The sequence below is a fragment of the Pteronotus mesoamericanus genome, unplaced genomic scaffold (genome assembly GCF_021234165.1).
Source record: "Pteronotus mesoamericanus isolate MK-2021 breed Mesoamerican mustached bat unplaced genomic scaffold, CSHL_Meso_final contig_130, whole genome shotgun sequence".
Classification (NCBI taxonomy): domain Eukaryota; kingdom Metazoa; phylum Chordata; class Mammalia; order Chiroptera; family Mormoopidae; genus Pteronotus; species Pteronotus mesoamericanus.
Window position 1 is genome coordinate 4,506,258 of NW_026555060.1, and position 21,118 is coordinate 4,527,375.

The 21,118-nt window shown below is 33.9% G+C and overlaps 1 protein-coding gene across 2 annotated transcripts in view; it reads left to right on the forward strand.

The window, feature by feature from the left end:
* USO1 (USO1 vesicle transport factor) overlaps nt 1-20,783 on the forward strand; it is a 69,874-nt gene extending 49,091 nt beyond the window's left edge. The window contains exons 10-25 of one of the 2 annotated variants that reach the window (XM_054591692.1): nt 24-164; nt 1,753-1,841; nt 2,173-2,327; nt 2,749-2,960; nt 4,384-4,404; nt 9,768-9,878; nt 10,206-10,324; nt 10,460-10,641; nt 10,909-11,030; nt 13,689-13,827; nt 14,935-15,098; nt 15,681-15,761; nt 16,293-16,391; nt 17,962-18,069; nt 19,042-19,257; nt 19,770-20,783. In XM_054591692.1, coding sequence (XP_054447667.1) covers nt 24-164; nt 1,753-1,841; nt 2,173-2,327; nt 2,749-2,960; nt 4,384-4,404; nt 9,768-9,878; nt 10,206-10,324; nt 10,460-10,641; nt 10,909-11,030; nt 13,689-13,827; nt 14,935-15,098; nt 15,681-15,761; nt 16,293-16,391; nt 17,962-18,069; nt 19,042-19,257; nt 19,770-19,859 — 2,049 coding nt within the window. In that variant the 3' untranslated portion in view covers nt 19,860-20,783. The remainder of the gene's footprint in view (nt 1-23; nt 165-1,752; nt 1,842-2,172; nt 2,328-2,748; nt 2,961-4,383; nt 4,405-9,767; nt 9,879-10,205; nt 10,325-10,459; nt 10,642-10,908; nt 11,031-13,688; nt 13,828-14,934; nt 15,099-15,680; nt 15,762-16,292; nt 16,392-17,961; nt 18,070-19,041; nt 19,258-19,769) is intronic. The other variant, XM_054591701.1, reaches the window with a different exon arrangement.
* The last annotated feature ends 335 nt before the right edge of the window (nt 20,784-21,118 follow it).

Sequence of the window (21,118 nt, forward strand, 5' to 3'; positions counted from 1 at the left end):
TTTGTTTTTTCTTTCTTCTGCAGCTTGTTCGTGTCCTGGTATCTCCCACCAACCCTCCTGGTGCTACCAGTAGCTGCCAGAAAGCCATGTTCCAGTGTGGCTTATTGCAGCAGCTTTGCACTATCCTGATGGCTACTGGAGTTCCTGCTGATATCCTGACTGAGGTAAATTGGACAAAGGCAGAGACTGCTTGGCGGAAGTTGAAATCCTAGGAATTATTAGAAAGAATTAGATAACAGCTAAAGGAAAAACAGTAATAGTTAACTGTTTTTATATGTTAAATTCCTTATTGATCCTACTAAAATATAATTTGCATAATGATGATATTATCAGTCTAAAAGGTGGACTCATTCCTCGAGTTTAATACATAAATAATGTTAAAACCTGAAAGATTTCTCATCGATTTTATTGTGTTCAACTTTTTATATTTCTCAAATTAACACATGCACATCAAAAGCACCGATAATCAAAGTTTTATAACAAAAACATCTGTCTTCAGCCCCACTCCCCCCTACATTAATCCCACTTCCCCCAGTATAGTCCTCCCATTTCCTCCTGTCAACCCAGTAATTTATATTTAAATCAATAATCAGTGTTCATAGTTTTCTGCCTATATTAATGCTGTTCCTAGGTAAGCCAGAGTCCTAGATCTTTTTTTCCAATATCCTTTTCCCTTGTCTGTGTTTTATAATAATGTTTTTTTAATTATTGATTTCATGTATTTCCATGCATATTAATACTCTGATATGCTTAATACATTGCTCCCCACCCCATTCCTTTTTCTGGAAACCTTCCATCATCTTGCTCCAAAGTGGGGTGGTTATTCTTTACTGCTGCCGCATAGCTCTTGTCCTGAAATTTCATTCACCATTCCTCCTAGGATTTCTTTACCCCTCTTTTGACTTGGATTCCTTAGTTATGGATTCTTGTCTTTTTCCCTCCCCCTCATTTCATTACCTTATTTTACTTAACTTCCTGAAAAGAGGCAAATGGCAAGAGCTTTTAGCTCTTTTATGTTATTTCTCTGCCTTCAGAGTTAATTCAAAGTTTGGCTAGGTATAGAATTCAGAATTGGAAATGACTTAACACTCAACTTTCAGAGCACTATTCCAGTGTTGCTGAAGTCTGGAGCCATTTTGAAACTTAATCTTTTTTATATAACCTGCTTTTTCTCTCTAAAACTTGTAGAATTTTTATTTCTGGTTTTCTGAAATTTACTGATGTTTACTGATGATGTGCTATAATGCAGACCTTTTTTTCCCTCCAGTTATTTCGAAGGGTACTCACTGGGCCCTTTCAAGCAGAGACATATACCCTTCAGTTCTCAGGATGTTCTTTGTATTTCTTGATAATTTCCTCTTCTCCCTTCTGTTTTTGCAACTCTATTAATAGGTTGTTGGGCTTTCTGGACCTAGTTTGGTTTTTATTCTATTTTCTTGGAGGTATTTTTATTTTAAAGCATTCTTTTCTTGTTTTGTAGAAATAGACTCTATCTCTTAGAGGATATTATGAATTTTAGTTTTTTGAGATTTTAAATGTGTGTGGTAAAGTGTTATTTTTAATTGAGGCCTACATTTAATTTTTTAAAACGTTATCTCAAGAAAGTATCACAAGATTATATGCTCTCACTGATTTTATTGGTGCTGAATTTTGGCATCCCAAAGCAAAAAGCAGAGATTAACAGTTTCTTATTTTGAAAACAAGTTTCCTTCCTCGACTTACTTTCTCTAAATTATTTTTCCTCTTTAATAGACCATTAACACTGTATCAGAAGTTATTCGAGGCTGCCAAGTAAACCAAGACTACTTTGCTTCTGTAAATGCACCTTCAAACCCACCAAGGTAGGAAAAGGGAAATACTGACACTCTGCTGAGGAAGTAAAAACTTACTGTGGGTTTTTAGTATGTCATATATTTATATATATTGTACATATATCATAAATCATATTTATATCTTATTCTTTTAAGCAGTTGTGTGTTTTGAAACTAGAAATTACTTAACAAGATAAATATGTTGATATTTTAAAAGAGTTAGTGGTCTTTGGTGTATATGTATTACTTAACTTTCTGGTGTTCTGGTTATGGTTTTGCAGTCAACAAGAATGACTAGGTATTGATTTTTGCACTTGAATTGCAATATTTCTTTCTGTTCTTTTCTTTTTAAATGCAACAGACCGGCAATTGTAGTACTCCTCATGTCCATGGTTAATGAAAGACAGCCGTTTGTATTGCGTTGTGCTGTTCTCTATTGTTTCCAGTGTTTCTTATATAAAAACCAAAAAGGACAAGGAGAAATTGTGTCAACGCTTCTGCCTTCCACCATTGATGGTAAATAACTTTGTTCTAATTCCTGTTTTAAAAAGCAAATAATTGCCTTTGCAGCTCTTAGTGGTAAACTATATCATAAATGATAAAAAGACCCTGGGTATAGTGGTAGAACATTTAAAATATAGCATTTCCTTGAATTTGCTTTAGAAATGTAGTGTTCAATTAAGGTAAAAAATTTTTGAAATATTACCACTATCAATTTGATGCCTAAAGTGTTCTGATATTTCTTTGTTCTGACATTTTTCTTCCAAGGTCTTTTTTGTCATCTTTCATTTTTATTTTGAAAAGCAGACTTTCAAAAATGTTACTTAATACTGATAATGAACAAATTTTTAGATTAGTATTTTACACTATTTTTCCGTGTGTGAAAAACAACATAATAAATTTTTCTGTCATTTTCATCTGCCTGCCCTTTTTGTAGCAACAGGTAATTCAGTCTCAGCTGGTCAATTATTATGCGGAGGTTTGTTTTCTACTGATTCACTTTCAAACTGGTGTGCTGCTGTGGCCCTCGCCCATGCTTTGCAAGAAAATTCCACCCAGAAAGAACAGTTGCTCAGGGTTCAGCTTGCTACAAGTATCGGCAACCCTCCAGTTTCTTTGCTGCAACAGTGCACCAACATCCTTTCACAGGTAAAATAGCCAGTGAAACTTCTCTAAGCGGGGGAAGAGGTTTGGCTATACATTTTGATGCTAGTGATATAAGAATTTAAGGGTGCTCTTCGTAGATGCAGGTGAGAAAGAAAAGAGGCAGGGATTTACCTGCTTATTAGTATTGTAACCGGAAACAGTTTTGTGGAGAAAAGCCATAAATATTCTTAACAAGAATAGTTTTGCCAAATAGTTTGTAAGGTCTGCATCCTGATGGAAACACATATTCTATGCAGAACAATGTTTATTGTTTTTGTTTTCTTTTTAAACCATCCACAGTGTTCTTGCATGTCATTTTATCTCTCTCTGCTCAGTAGCTTAATTCAGGTCAGTTTAAGAGAGGGAATAGAATAAAATGGTTCATGGCTATGTACCTCCCTCTTTCTCTTCCCAAAGCAATTAATCTTCCTTTCAGAAAACAAAGATAGAATACCAGTTCAATGCTCATGTAGTTAAAATGTACACCTCTTGATGTTGGTGAGCTCTCAAATTCTCAAAATCCCAAGGCATATAATTTACCTAGTAAGATAGAGAAAATCATAAATAAAAATGTTTACATTTCTTTAGACTACTGATAAGAAAAGTAGTCTTGAAGTATGGATGGTAAGGCATTTAGGAATATCACTTACTATTAGAGATTGCCCACACATGCCAGCCTTGCTGTTGGACAGTTCCAGTTCATACTTTAGAAACAGCATAAAGGCATCAACATTCAGAGTCACTTGGGGGAGTAAAATGTGGATGAATCATAATTGCTCTATCTACTGGAATTGTCTGACCCCGCCTCCCATGATAATGTGCCATATCTTTCTTAATTTTTAGTTTTGCTGCATTTATGTAATTGTTTTATTGTTAGCTTTAAGAACATATCAGTGCCATTCATAGAAAGTGATAAATGAAAGCTTAAAAGTTAACTATAAATGAAAAGGGAGTTGAGAACTTCCTTTGTTGTTTAAAATTGGTTTACTTCAGCTGAAAGTTTATTTTATCTTTGATTTATCATTTATGTTTTTAAAAAATTATCCAAAATTATTCATTTTTACTTATTTAATACTCAGCATTTTTATGTTGCTGTCCATTGAAAACGGCTTTTCTTAAGCCAACCAGTAATGAACTGCCTAACCACCATCACTAAAACCTTTGCTCTAACATTGTAATTACAATTAATACGTAACGAGAAATCCTCAGGATAGTTGTGTCTTCCCACTCTTAGGAATCACAGTGCTGTAAAAGTATTCTTTCTCCTCTAAAATATGCATGCATTGTTATGTAATAAAAAATTAAAACTGCCCTTTTTCAAATTGTTGGCTTGGGTTTGTACAGACTGTACTTGAGGGATTTTTCTAGATTTAAATTTTTCTAAAGCAGTAATATTTATGAATAATGTTTAATGTATAATTTGCAGGGTGATAAGATCGACAGACGGGTATGTATCACTTGTGTCAACTTAGGCCTTTTCCTCTTATAGCAAAGCTTTTCTTTGTCTTGGGTTTGCTGACTGGTTTTTTAACTGCTTGTTTCAAGTTATATTCTACTCACACTCTTATGTGCCAGCAAGTTATTTCTATCATAAATGGCTCTCCCATTTTTCTCCTTGGGATATTGTTGTGGTTTTTCTAAGAACTGTGGGAATGACAGTCTGAAGCTATACTGTGCTTCCTCCAGGGATGCTTACACTTTCAGGAATTCTTGGTTTTGGCTTTTCTGTGTTTTTTCACCCAAGCTTGCTTCTTTATTTCCCCTGAAACCATTTCAAAGGTAGTAAAATTTAAGATTAAGAATTTTGCCTTTAGTTAATCAATATATGAAAGAATATGATCATTTCTGTATTGGTTAGATTATTGAAAATAGACAATAGTAAGTATAATTTTGTAACTTGAAAGATTTTAAATGTAATAATACTATGGGTTATTCTGGCTATAACCCATATACTACAACTCTCATCAGGGATTAGTTTTGATAGAGGGTGGTTGGGGGGAGAGTGTGATTTGTCGGTTTTGATTTGTTTTGTTTTGTGGAGTGTTTGGCAAAAAAAAAAAAAGAGTGTGCCTTAATGTCCGTGTTTGAGCATGTGTTCAGTCATGGTGTGGGTAGTAATAACTAAGGTTCTGTTAGGAATTATATCTTTGTATATGAGCATGATTTAACACATGTTAATAACTCACGCACAGAAATACTTGGCCTGCAGAATTTTTGATATTAGGTAAAGTATTTTATAAGTATACATATCAGTCATTTAAGAGGGTGTTTTTTTGTAGGTATAATTTATACACAGTAAAATGCAGACCTTAAGCTTTCAATCTGATGATTTTTTGGTGGTTGAATATATCTCAAAACACCCAAAACAAGGTATATAACATATTCCTAGTCCCAGAAATTTCCATCATGCCCCTTTCCTATTAATTCTCTATCCCCAGAGGCCACCACTAGAAAATGAATCTTACCATAGTACTATAGAATGTCATTTTAATACTTTAACACTATAAGTTTACAATGTTGGCTTTTCATATTTTCAATAAAGAACAGAAAAATACTAAACTTGAAATTCATAACATAGAAATAAGATATTTTCATTTAAATATAATAGGCGAAGCATAATAGCTTATGTTTAAGATGATTCAGCTTGAACTATATTGTTTATGGTTCTTTTCCGTCATGTAACTTACATGATTTCTAGTAACTAAACCCTCAGGATGCTCTGAAATTATAATTTCAGCATCCATTTGTTTTTCCAGGTATTTTCAGTAGTTCCTACACTATGGGAGCCTAGGAAGAGATACGTACTTTTTCTTGACTTAAACCTATCAACAAACATACAAATATGTAAACACTGACGAAATGAAGAGTATTAGTCAGAAAGTGGCGATTCTTTTATCTGTTCTAGGTGTTTATCTTGTAAAGAATCCATCAGATGATTAGAGAGCAATGACATAGAATGTTTTGATAGCTTTTAATGCTCATTTTCTGATTTTATTTTGAAGGAATAAAGCAGCTTGAATAGGATTTTGTTGGATTGATCTTTAACATTTTATGATGGTACACTGGACAAATAGCATTTTTTACACATTAATAGTTTATTTTTATTTTCATTTTGAAAAATGTAGAGAAGTAGAAAGTGGAAAGAGAATAACGTACCTCATTCTGCTACCCAAAGATAACTACTGGTAAAATTTTAGTCATTTTTTCCTATACTGTTTATTTATATAGCAGTGATCATACATTATTCTGTTTTATATTCTCCATTTTTTCTTATAGGTATTTGTCATATTATTAAAGACTAAATCAACATCATTTTGATTGTATAATATTTTACCAAATTGATATACATAGGTTAGTTAACCATGTCCTTATTTTTGGACATTTAATTAGCTCCCTTTTTTCTCTATTGTATATACCATGGTTTGATGAACATCAGAACTATATAATCTACACAAAAGAACATTATTACATGGACCTCACTTTGCATGTTCTCGATATCTGTGGGTTTCTGTTAACGCAGCACAGCAAGGACTGCCTATAATTTCACTGAGGTAAAAAAAAAATTATCCCAGCAATTAATATTATACTATTTTTTATTTTTTTAGTTCAGACTTTATTCTGCCATCTATTTTAAATTTGGAGCATTGGTTCTGCTTTTTAATGTGCTAGATGGAGAACCATAGAATTGCAGAGCTAGAAAGGATGATACAGTTTATAACATTTCTAGAGCAATTACTGTGTACTGCACATAGTTCTGTCTTCTTTATGTGTATTTAATCCTTTCCACAACTCTATGAGATCAGTATTAACTATTACTTTTATTTAAGGATATAGAAGAGAAGTAAGCAAGGTTTAATGGCTGTCGAGGAGTTTTAAAACCAGGATATAAATCCTGGTATCCTCTTAATGAAATCATTGCCTCCGTTTACTAAATAAGTAAATTGGAGCCTGCATAGCATATTGAACCTGTACAAGGTAGGAGAGTAGAAGATTTGGTACCTTCAATTCCCAACCAATTCCTTTTTACTGATATCATAGTGCCACACTTAGAATTAAAACTTCAGTCCTTCCAAAATATGTGTATGTCCATTTGAAATGGGTAGTACCTGGTTTAGAAATCAAAATGATATAAAAGGTATACAATAAGAAAGCCTGGACCCAGCCCCTCTTCTGGTTCCCCACTTCCTATTATTCAAATTTGCCAGGTAAAGGGCATTTTTTCAATACTCTTCAAGTGCTTTTTATGCATATCCACTGTTCTGCACCTTGGGTTTTTTTCACCGAGTGCCATCTTACTCTTCCACTAGCTAAGGGACATAAGGTTGCAGCGTACTAGGTTATCTGTTTCCCCATAGTCAGCAGTGTGTTGTCAGACTTGTATTTTTACCAGTCTGATGAGAGGTGAAGAATATTATCTCATTGAGTTTTAATTTGCATTTCTCTTATTAAAAGGTTGAATTGCTTTCTATATGTTTACACACCAATTTGAAGTTTTCCCATGAATTCTCCTTATTTATAGTTTATCTGCCCATTTTTCTATTGGGTTGTTAATCATTTATTGTTTACAGGAATCCATCTTACACTAAGGAATGCAACCCTTGTCTGTGATAACTTACAAATATATTTTTCCTAAAATGTCTTTCATCTTTTGACCTTGGTGTTTTGTTTTGATTTTTTTTTTTTTTTTTTTTTTTTGTATCGCTTCTACATTTTTACATCATTTAGAAAGGCCTTTCCCACTTTAAGATTTTAAGGAATTTCCCCATATTTTTATCTTGTACTCCCTGGTTCAATTTTTTGTATTTAAATTTTTATTCTATTTTCCTCACTGAACTATAGGAGATGTGGATCCTCTGATCTTTTCTAGATAGCTATTTAGTTGTCCCAACCTTTTTTTAAATCCACTTGTAACCCACTGATGGTTATATACTGGCTATATTCATGAGTTAGTGTCACCTCATCATTCTTTTTAGTTTTTTTACAGTTTCCCTAGTAATTATTTTTCTATATGAACTTGAGAATGAGGTTGTTTAGTTCTAGAGAAAAAAATTTGTTGGTATTTTTATTTAGGTCACATTAATTTTCTAAATTTTACTATTTTTTCTTTTTTAATTTTTAAAATTTTATTTTATAAATTAATATAGAATTATCTTTATGGTCTTGAGTTTTTCTACCTAAACATCATTTCTTTCTATTGATTTATGTCTACTTTTGTGCTCTTTAGGAGTGTTTTTAAATTTTCCTACTTTAAGTTTTATACAGTTTTGATTAGACTCATTCTTGTGTACTTTATATTCTTTTGTCATTCCATTCTCTCTTCTATCTGGTTCTAACTAGTTATGTTCAACTTTGCTCTTTTTATCCTTCAGTTAGACCCCTAAGGGCATACTTCTAGAAGATTCAAATTTAAATCTAATTCCACATTTGTTTACCCAGACATCAGCCAGTGATTTGATAGGATGCCTTGTATATATAATGTAGGTCTATTTGGCACCTACAAATGGTATTTCAAGTAATAGTAAACTTTTTATGTATAATCAGGGGAAATCAATGAAACATTTGTATTTATGACTCGAGTAATTACTTGTAAGTTCTCTAAAGCACATAGTCAATTGAGAACAAGTATATATATTTTATTCAGTTTACTTGGGTAACATGAAGACTATTGTGGGCACTTTAATGACATAGAGGCAAGGAAAAAATAATATATCATGTAAAAACTAAATCCGTGCTAATTAATGCTTACTTGGCAAATCATTTGAAGAGGTCTAATTTGAATGTTTAAATATTAACTATATTTGAAAATAGGTTATAGAAAGGCCAAGATACTGACATCAAGATTCATTAAGATTAGAAGAGTCTGGGTGCTGTAAATTCTTCAAAACAGTAATGGTTACTTTAAATTCATTCCTGTCTAGATCTTTGAATATATATTCAGGATATTTTCTTTCTTAAATTACTCCCAAAGTAATGCATTGTTGTGCTCATTTCCATTATTTTGTTTCATACAAGTTTTTTTTTTCTTAATAAGGTTATATAATACAATATAGGCTGTGACAATATTATCAGCTAACAGAATATCCCACAAAGGAGATATAAGTGTGTTATGTCAAAATTTAGGAAAACTGCAATTTCAATGGGCATGCTACTGTTCGGTATTGTTTAATTATACTTGGCAGCAGTGTAGTTAGGGATTTGAGGCACTTAGCTAACTAACTTAAGTAAATCTTTTTCTCCATTATATTTGTGATTTATCAGGCATGTTGTAAGTTTGTAACATGGTTTGTTTATTTTTCTGTTAGAGAATATATTCTCTAACAGAACTTGACTAAGTAATTTGGGAGGTATTTCTTTGTAATTTTCTTGACACTATTTGAAAGAGGTAGAATTTGTTCTTTTTTTTAGAAACTTGTTTTTAAAATTTTAATTGAAACATTATAAATTTGCCTGGCAAACTAATTTTTTTGTAAAGTGAGTTAGGATTCATAGATTTTTTTTTTTTTTTAAGCATCTACCTCATACATTTTTCCTTAGCAAACTGGGTTTTTCCACTAATTGTATTTTAAAGTAACCTGATCTATGCTCATGAACATGAATCAATTCTGATTTCTTCCTGTTGTTCATGTCGGGAAGTACAGCCCATAGGGGACACAAGAATGCGCTCTCGTTCATTTTTTAAAATCTGGATTTCTGACACATCTTTTATAAGACGTGAAACATTTTTTTAATGCAGAGAGGGAGGGACCTTAGGGCCATTTTAAATTTGAAAAAAGTAAAATAAGATTATTTTTGGCAACTTATCTATTTCAGGGAAGCAAAATTCAGACAAGAGTTGGATTGCTAATGTTGCTTTGTACCTGGCTAAGTAACTGTCCCATTGCTGTAACACATTTTCTTCACAATTCAGCCAATGTTCCATTTGTATCCTTTACAGTGCAGTAAGATACTTGTAAGTATAAGCGATTATCATTTTTATTTCTTCCTCTCAAGTAGAGGTAGCTGTGTGTCCCAAATATTTGAATTTTCTTTATGCGTTTAACTGGTAAGGTGGTAATGGTGCTTGCTTAAGGGGGGGTGTGAGAGGGGGTTTGTGTGTGTATACACATACTATTCTCTGTGTTATGCTTGCTAGGACTCTATATAGAATTTTTTATAGAAACTCTTACATGAAATACATGTCAAATTCAAATTATAAAATAAAGTATTCTAAATATTATGAACCGTTAGTCTCCTTAACAAAGATTTCAGCTTACGGGACAAATTGCAGAAAATCTTGGAGAAGAAGAGCAGTTGGTCCAAGGCTTATGTGCCCTTCTGTTGGGCATTTCTATTTATTTCAATGATAACTCGCTTGAGAGCTACATGAAGTAAGTAAGGGGAAAATGACTTTCTAATGTCATAAAGAGAAAATCATTTCTTTTTCTGCCAAAGTATAATGTAGACCAAGTTTTCATGTTTTGTTTGACTTTTTCCTAAGCATCTTAATATGCTTATCTCTGTAGAGAGAAACTAAAACAACTAATAGAGAAGAGGATTGGCAAAGAGAATTTCATAGAGAAACTAGGATTTATTAGCAAACATGAGTTGTATTCCAGAGCATCTCAGAAACCCCAGCCCAACTTTCCCAGTCCAGAATGCATGATATTTGATCATGAATTTACAAAGCTAGTAAAAGAACTTGAAGGTAAGATAAAAACATTTATGTTGGTATTCATTAGAAAGTACCTCATTATATTGTATATGTATATTCTGGACACATGCAGATTTTATGATAAGCCTACAAGTGGGGTTTTTTCCTGTCTCTTGTTGTGTAGCCCATTGAAGAACTTTAGGCCTTTAATAAAATTGGAGAGATTATTTCTCATCTTGTGCAGTTCAGTCATGTGGTTTTACTGGTTGTCTTAGCATTTTAAATGTTTAAAATAAATTTTAAATAAGCTTTCTTTTATAGGTGTGATAACTAAGGCTATTTATAAGTCCAGTGAAGAAGATAAAAAAGAGGAAGAGGTGAAGAAAACATTAGAACAGCATGACAATATTGTGACTCACTATAAAAATGTGATTCGAGAACAAGTACGTACTGTTAAAATGTATACACTCTCTGATATACTGATACTTTTCTACTTTGGGAAAGAATTTTTCCCAGCATTTCAAATGCAAGACATACAAAGAGTAAACCACATTATTTTCCTAAATAATTCAGAAGCATCTGCCCTGGCCAGGTGGCTCAGCTGGTTTTAGTATCATCCCGTGCATCAGTAGGCCATGTGTTTAATCCCTGGCTAGGGCTCATACAGGAGGCAGCTGATCAGTGTGAGTCTGTCTTTCTGTCTGTCTGTCTCTCTTTCTCTCAATAATATGTTTTAGGCATCATGTAGGATGTTGTGGATAAAGACATGTTTCCATACCACAGACTCATGGGGAGACAAACCTATAAATAGATTATTATGACACACAGACTATAACATATTAAGTCTAGTGATAGAGATAATCAGAGCTGTATGACAGTACTGAGGTGGCTTCAAGAAAACAGAAAAGTCAAGTCCTAAAATAATGACTTAGGAGTAAGCTAGGCAAAAGAACAGAGAAGAAAGAGACAGGAGGTGTACCTGGCATGTACAAAGAACACTTGTGGCTATACAAAGGAGAAATTTGAGAGGCCAGGCTAGAGGGAGGGAGCCCCAGAAGGCGGTGGCCGTGGTGGGCCAGTGGAGGAAATTGGAGCACCGATGACGACAGTGCTGGTGATGGCTGCCAGGTTTTGTTTACCCTGGCCTAGGTGACCACGAAGCACGTTTTAAACAATCTCACTTAATTTTCACATCATCTGTACAAAGTAATTAATATCTTCAGTGTAGAATAAATGAGGAACTTGAGACAGAAGTTAACCTTGTCCAGGGTTACTCACTGACTTGTAGAACACAATTCAAATGCATGTGTTCCTGGGACTCTAAAGCTCATACTCTGTGGAAGTGTGGAAACTCAAGAAGAGAAAATTGGCCAAACTTGGTAATGATTGGATGCAGGTGTTAGGGAACATAAAGGGTCGGGTACGAGACTTAGATCGTGGTCTTACACAGCTGAATAGCTGATACTGAGTTAGAACAAGAAAGGAAGCTGATTATTAGAGTGGATGATTATGAATTAAGTTGAAACTACATTTTCAAAATCGTCAATTGACATTTTCCTTGCAGGATACCAGAGAACCTCCGCATTTGCTTTGTGTTGAGCACTTTAAATCTTCCATTATGTTCCTTAAAAATATGTTTCTTAGTTTTTTTCTCTTATTTAATTCCCCATCATGTTACCTTGATTGAAATCCTGGAAAGTGCTGTCGTATTATCTGGAAAAAGAGATTACGAATGTTGTTAAAATTCCAGTGTCATAAAAACAGTGCACTGGTGGTAGTTTATGTGGGACAGCCTCTCCCCCGCCCCGCATTGTGCCCAGCCTGCGGCAGGTGTGGCAAGGAAGAGCTTGGGTGGAGCCCTCTAAATGAGAATGGCTGCTGGGCTCTTTTCCTCCCCAGAGGCTATATTGTTAAGCTTGAAATTGTGAGAAAGAATAAAAATAGTTTTACATTTAGCATTCAGTCTCAGCTTTTTCAGTTTACAAGCAAATCAGTAAATGACAATCAGCTTTGAGTGACCCAGATTGGAACTGTTAAACTTACCCATGGCTATTAGGATTTTTCATCTATATCTTAGTACAAATATGGAGTTATTTCCAGATTGTAAAATGCAATGTCTTTAGAGCACTGGAAAATAAATACATGGAATATGATGTTATACCCTGCATTTGGGGCTAATAAATATGATTGATTTGGAAGAAGAAAAAGTGATTTGACACAATTACTATAATGACTGTTCTTTAGAAATACTATTTTTAAATATTCTTATCATTTAAAATGCTACATTTAACAGTGAGGCAACAAGCACAGAGAGCTATAAAATTCACTTTAACATCTGAGAATCCATCCTAAGGAAGTTCTCCAAAATTTAGGACAATTATATGGACTAACATTTATTGTAATATTTATCATTTAGAAAAATGGAAAGCAGCCTCGTTATTGCTTCTGAATATAAATCATATTGCATCTACTGATTAGATATTAAGTGAACATTAAAAATTATAATGAAAACTTAGTAATATGGGGAAATTATGATTGAATAATAAGTATGTTAAAGGTTACAAAATGATATATGGACTGATTATGACAAGTTTAAAAACTTTCATTAGAAGGACATAGAGAAATAGGTCCAATTTCAACTAGTTACATGAGGGTGGTAAGAGTTGGAAGCACTCTTTTTCATTCTTCTAAGTGTTCTGTTACATCATTGTCTTTTAATGTGAAAAATAATATAGATGCATATGTATATATACATGTACTACCTTTCTTAAAAGAGTTTGGTATAAATTTCTTAAATGTTTTGATGGGCCATAAAATGGAGTTATTCACCTTGATCCTTCCACTCCCCACAATTGCAATTAGGTTGCAAGGGTGTACCACAGAGCTTATTAGTGGGGTCTTATTTAAAATCTTAGTTCTGCTGCACGTTAATTGGCCTGGGTGCATATATTAATGTATTACTGTCTAATTAATGAATGAGTTTGGAAGTGCTGAGTACTTTAACACCCAGACCCAAAGCAATCTCTAATTTTTAATTTTTTCATCATCTTAATGCTAACTGGTATGAATTTACAACACTTGAATTACGTTTTGTTTCACAGGATCTGCAACTTGAGGAGTTAAAGCAGCAGATTTCTACATTAAAATGTCAAAATGAACAGCTCCAGACAGCAGTCACACAGCAAATATCTCAGATTCAGCAGCACAAGGATCAGTATAATCTTCTTAAAGTACAGCTAGGTAAGTATGGCTGGCCATGGCTCTTGCAGTGTTCCCAAGAGCTGGGCAAAGGCAAACAGATTATTCTTGTACACTAGTCTTTCTCTAATCTTAAATTAATCACTGTGACAAATGCATAAATCAGTTTTGAATTTCAGCCTCATTGCTATTTATTTGATTTTATTTGACCCATTGGTATTCAACCGTACTACACATTAGAATCTCGAGTTTTTTTAAAAAATAGCACCAGTACTTGTCAGATGGGTGCTAGGTTTATCGAGGTGGTCACTTTGTACATTATATAAATGTCTAATCACTATGTTGTACACCTAAAACTATTATAATATTGTATGTCAACTGTAATTGAAAAATAAAAATATTTAATTAAAAAATAAATAGCACCACCGAGACCTCACTGTGTTTCTGATTTAATTTGTCAGGGTTGGGTCTAGGCATCAGTAATTAGTTCAAGCTCCTCCCCATGTGATTCTAATGTATAGCCAGTAAAGAATGGCTGGTCTAACTTTTCAGTTTCCTCGTCTGCAAAGTTGAGCTGATGATGGCATCCATGTCATCTGGGAATTAAATGGAATAATGTTAGTAAAATTCTAGTTCAGTTCCTGGCACATGAAAAGCTCAAATTCTTGTAAATAGTATCATCCTATAGTGCCTATGATTGGAACGCAAGCCTACGTAGAAGTACAATTGATTTATATCAAAGTGACTAAAATTTTCAGAAAAAACATCTCTTCCTTTATTTATAACAATAATTTCTTGGCTATTTTAGTTCATATAGAAAGCTCTTCCTTTGGGGAGATTGTTTAAAGGGATTTTATTTTTTCTTATATTGACAGAATTGGAATTAAAACTACTATAATTCTTCATCTTACATCACTAAACCACATTTAGTCTTAATAAGACTATGCTGCTTTCCCTCCCAGAAACCCTGAAAATATCATCAGTTTACTATTTTTATCAGTACATTATTTTGCAGAAATGAAATGTGCTTACAAAAACGCTGCCAAAGTAAATTAAGCAAATTATATATTTATATCTGAATCTTCTAATTCAAAAAATGAAAAAACTGAAGTTTCGTGCTGGCTTTTCACATTTTTGCCTACCTAATAGGAAAAGACAATCAGCATCAAGGTTCTTACGGTGACGGGACTCAGATGAATGGCATTCAACCAGAAGAAATTGGTAGGTTGCGAGAAGAGATAGAAGAATTAAAAAGTAATCAGGAACTTCTACAAAGCCAACTGGCTGAAAAGGACTCTCTGATTGAAAATTTAGTAAGTAAATGTTTAAAAATGTTAAATAAGAGCAAAAGAATAATCCTCATTATCATGCTTATTTGTCTGGATCCTGTAAGTCAAAGTATCATGTTAAGATTTTAGAATATGAGCTATGTCAGACTGTCTAAAATTTCACTGCCTCCTAGATAATTGAATTTAAGCAGTTTAGTTAATAACGCTTTCACTGTTGTGAACGTTAAATGAGATACTCCATATAAAGCTCTTTTAATAAATGAAAATCGCTCAAAAAATACTTGACTGTATGCTCTTTCTCCATGTCATCAGATAAGTGATTAGATTTAATAAACTATTTGTTATAAGTATAAATTTATTGACCATGGAAAAGTTGTAGACCATATATGCTGTTGTGAAATTTTAAAATTGTTGATATGAAATCTTTTGGTAAACATCTATAAGACATAGCTTATACAGGGGTGGACAAAGTAGGTTTACAGCTGTAATACAATAAATAACCTACTTTTTGCCCACCCCTGTATACATATTCTTAGTCTGTGATAGGTTTTTTTCTATTTCTTTAGACTGAATTTATTTCATAGTTTATTTCTGTGCTATTTGTAGAAATCTTCCCAAACATCCCCAGACACAAATGAAGCAAGAGCTTCAGCTAGAGATTCTGAACAAACTGCAGAATTAAAACAGGTACTTTCCCAGCTTGATCCAAGTTCTGTTTTGTCTTGTTTTAATTGTAATAGAGTAACCACCTTTCAGTTCCAGTAATCTAGAACTACTTTGTCAGGCGTAAGCAAAAATTGATAGTGATGACAGCCATTTGAAAGTCCAGAAACTATTTTAATTATATAGTAATGCTATTTGCTTTTTATTATGTTTTTAAATTTTTTAATGGTGTTCTTTTTAACAGATCTCAGCATCCCACCCAGATTATTTGTATATTATCAGTGAACTAACAATTAAGGAAAATATAAATATGTTTATAAGATGCAAATATGAAGATATAAAATCTTATGCCTAATATTCATACATTGTTGACCATGATAATTGCTTGGTTAAGTGTTTTGGATATTTAAACCTTTCTGTCCAGAAAAATATTGGTTTTTAGAATTGAAAAGAAAAAAGCAGGAGGTAAAATTGTTTGTAAGTCCTGTAAATAGTCATTGCCTTGATGAAGTTAATGCCATTTATGTTACAGTGCAACTATTTTTTCTGTCTTAGGAACTGGCAACATTAAAGTCTCAGCTAAACTCACAATCTGTGGAGATCACTAAACTACGGACAGAAAATCAGGAGCTGTTACAGAAAATAGAAGCATTTGTAAGTTAATTGTTTTTCCTCCTGAAAAGTGGAAACACAAGGTTTAGATGCTGTTTCTCAGCCACTGTGGAAAAGAAGCAGAATTGTCAAAAAGCACGTTCCCTTTAGGTTACTCACTAGCCAGAATTCTGGTCACAATGCCTTCCTGTCCACGATGGTAGCCATATTATAGTCAGATTCACCAGCTCAATTTAATCAGTTGCTTACTGGTCCATTTTGCTGGTATTTTATATTTCATCCTGTCTCTGTACCCTTCTGTCCAATTTAGCAGGTTTACTGCTGGCATAAAATTGTCAAAAAACCTGTTGGCAACACACGTAATTCACAGAGTTCTAAGCCATCAGACAAGAAGTCCCTCCTGAATTTTCCTTCGATAACCACATCTTTATTCCAGCCTCTGAGGTGGTTGACCGGGTCCCTGCGTCACACAAACAACCTCTTCACAGATGATGTTTCACCAGAACATGCCTTGTCATTTATTGCAATAGAGATAGGCTATGAATTTTCTAAACCTTAAAGTTCTGATTCCCTTTTGCTTACCAATTCCTTCTTCAATTTATCCCTCCCTCACATTTTACTATAAGCAGCAAGGAGAAACTGCCCCACGCCTTTAACACTTTGCTTTGAAATCTCTTCAGCTGAATATCCAAGTTTATCACTTACAAATTTTACTTTCCACAGAACACTAGAACACAATTCAGCCAAATTCTTTGCCATTTCATAACAAGAATCGCCTTTCCTCTCATTTCTACCTGAGACCTCAGTGCACACGCACACACACACCCCTACATTTAACCTCCATATTTCTATCAGCTTTCTGTTCATAATGATACTTGTTTTCTTTAAGACCACAGAAGCCTTCTCTACAGCTCTCCTTTTTCCTTTCTGAGCCCTGGCCAGAACTGCCTTTCATGGCCATATTTCTGCCAACACTCTTCAAAGCAATCAAGGCTTTGGCTAACTTGCATCTCAAAACTCTTCTAGCCTCTAGCACTTCTGAAGCCCTTTACACATTTTTAGATATTTGTTAGACCAGCACCTCACTTCTAGTGTTGTCTAGGAAAAAGTTGGGGAAAAACTGAAAAACTGATTTAAGAATACTTCCTATAGCACTTAAGAAAATAATTGCATGTCACTAATTAATGGCATTCAGCTTCATGTCCCCACCTGTCTCTTTGAAATGATAGTGTCAACTAAACATACAGGAATTTTATGAGGAAAAGGCTTTGAAAATTATTCTCTGTTTATTGAATGCTGTGTTATAGCTGCATTAATGCTATCTGTTGATTGCTTTTCTGATCTGACCTTGAGGCAGCTTAACGCAGCCTTCCTCAGCCTCTGATGAGAGTTGATCCCCACCATTATTGTCTCAGCCTCTACTTTACTGCAGGGACAGCTCATCTGTCTAGGGAGAGCACTTTATTCACGTAACTATGTAAGGGAACTATATTTTCTGTCATTGGAAATAAAATTTCAAAATAGCAAGAAAATTAAATCACCTTTGGGATTTCATATTGATCATAACTTTCCAGAAACTGTTTTCCTTTACCCCTCTAATGTCTACTTTCAGGCTCAATCCGTTCCTGTACCAGTAGAGAGTGAAACTGTAATAGCTGCAAAAGCTACTGATGTAGAAGGAAGACTGTCAGCATTATTACAAGAAACTAAAGAATTAAAGGTTGGTTTTGGTGAAACTTTTATTTACTGCATATTATATGAAATGAATTCCAGGAAATTAGAGACTATTTCACTCAATTTCTCAAGTCCTTAAATTTATAAAGAAATTTAATGGGGTGTAATGTATCTTACAACCTTTCTATTCTGTTACTCAAGATGACACAAATGAAGATTTTCTTAATGCCTTTTCAAATAATTTTGTTAGATATGTAAAATTACATGAAAATATATTTTGAAAGTAAAAATCATTGAAAATAGTTTTCTAATTAATCTCTAATCACAATAAGAATAGGAGTACAGGTTTGGCTAATACACAAGCCACATGAAGCTTTCCACAAGACTAAGGAACACAGGCACATTAAATCTTGCCAGCTTATTGTGTGATAGAGAAATCAGAATAAATAACATGAGAAAAGGAGTGAGGTAATAGTAATTTTAAAAAGGCATGAAGGGAAAAAATGGGAAAAGGAAGATAATACATGATTGTGTGTGACTTTTGGATTGTGGTCAAATTATTTTTAAGCCATTGACTTTATTTGAAGCTGTTTTTTCTCCATTTAATTATATGCATGAAGTGAGGATGAAAGTTAGTAGTTGTTTTTTTTAACTTGAGTTCTAATTCTGATGCTAACCATGCTTCTGCTATAAAATGTTTTATGTCTTTATTCCTCTGATTATCTGAAATGGTATTATCTCTTAGGATTTTTTGAGGAATGACTGATTAAAACTATGTTTTGGGATGTTAAACTCTATTTTTCACAATAACCATCTTTGATATGTAGCCTAACATAAATTCTCATATAACTGCATGAGTGTTTGTGTATTTCAAACCTCCTGTCCTCCCAGCCCCGACCCATGAACTCCTCAGATTAGACAAGTACAGTGATTTGTCATAGAAGGAACTGATTTGTTAAAAACCTTCGAAGAGTGAATGTTAAATTTAGATTAGTGATTTTCACCTTTCTTTTCCTAGAATGAAATTAAAGCTCTGTCTGAGGAAAGAACTGCTATTAAAGAGCAGCTGGACTCATCTAACAGTACGATTGTCATTTTACAAAATGAGAAAAACCAGCTCGAGGTGAACATTACAGATTCTAAAAAAGAGCAAGATGATCTCTTGGTGCTGTTGGCTGATCAGGATCAGAAAATATTGTCATTAAAGAATAAACTCAAGGAACTTGGTCATCCGGTAATATTGAAATGTTTCGAAAAATGTTATATATTGTATTTCTTTATAATGTATTTTTTAAAATTTTACTGTACCATGGTAATGTTGCACCTATATATCTATATTACAGGCATAGATATATGTCTGTAGTATATCTGTGGTTAGTCACATGAATTCAGCATCATCTGCACAGTTTCTAGCATTTGTTAACTGTTTTCTTTTGGGCTTTGAACCTAGAAAGTGAATTGATTTGATTGTTCCTATGATAACAAGACTCTCACCACCCAAACATGCCATTCTATTTTGACATGTTTGGTCCAGGCGAGAATTGTGGCCCTTTGTTAGCAAGGTACCCTGTATATCTCGTCTCACATTAAAAATGACAGGGAGCCTTAAGCATTAAATCAAGGACATCAGATGGCATATAACCTTGCATAATTGCTGAAATAAAGAATTTATCAATAGCTATGTCATGATGTATGGAATATGAAGTGAACAATCTTCATAATGTTAAATGTATATTTTCCCTTTAGGATGAAGAAGAGGATGAACTTGAATCCATAGACCAAGATGATGAGGATGATGAAGATGAAGTTGATGACAAGGACCAGGGTGATAACTAGCTTTAGAATCTCTAGGAGTGATAGAGATCCTATTGTAACTTTGAACATGGAGTCTTAAGACAGTGCTTTGGTTTGCCTCCACAGAAAATAAAACTTAAAACCAAGTGGAAAAACATTTACTGATAAGACTATTGATGTATTTTTTAAACAATGCCACCATGTTGAAAGCCCTTAAAACTCTAAACTTTATGCAAACCACACATCTTTTATTGAAATTCATCTGAGCTGTCCCAAAATATAATTTTAAAAGAGCCTCAGACACCAAAAATACACCATTTTAAGGCATGTGGTGGCAGTGCTATTTGCCTTAGTTGATTGGTTGTTTACATAAGTTCTGTCTTTGTATATTATTTTCACGTTCCAGAATTTGTGACTTTAAGTACTAACACATTTGATTGAATGTGTATTGGAATCACTGTTTCTAAATTCAGTATTGGAGTTCTTAGCTAATGATTTCCTTTTAAAGAAATGAAGTTACTTAAAGGCAAGATAGCATGGGCAGGAGATGAGGGCGGGTGACACGTAGCACCCGCCCTCCACACAGGGCTGCGCCTGAGCCGGGCGGGACAGGACAGCTCAGGGTGAGTGCCTGACGCCCGACGGGGCCGCGTGCACTCGGCGCCTCGGCGAAGCTCGGCACCCTGACACCGCATACGGGGTCTTTTGCAACAGTGTCCTAGCATGTGGTTGGTTTTGGTTTCAAGCTAAATGTTAAAACAAATTACAAGTTAACCACTTATACAATTCAGATTTACTATTGTTTGATTATCATAAAGCATATTATGTTCTTAGTTAAAAAGACCCAAACCATGATTTATATAATTTATTGGCATTTTTGCTGGATAAGTTTAAGGCAGATAATAGATTTTTAAAAAGCAAATGAAGCAATGTGTCAAAATTTAATGTTTTCATAATAAAAATAGATAATATGTTCACTTAATTCCTGGTCATGATTTCCTTTTTTTTAGAATTTGAGAGAAATAGTTTATTCTTAATAAAAGATAAGGCACGTAGAAGTGGAGTTCTTCTCTTACTAAGAGTACATTACTGTATCTGAATGTGAAAAGCAGTCCGATTCAGAACTAATGATTAGGATTCCCCAAGATTGGAGGGGCTCACGGGAGCAGGCGAGGATGGAGAAGCGTTCAGATGTTTCTACCTGGAGCACTGGACTGCTTCACAATGACTTTCCTTAAACAAGTAGGTTCACGTAAAGGTGAGGCAGCAGGAGTTGGAGGACAATGTATAGCATCGTCTGC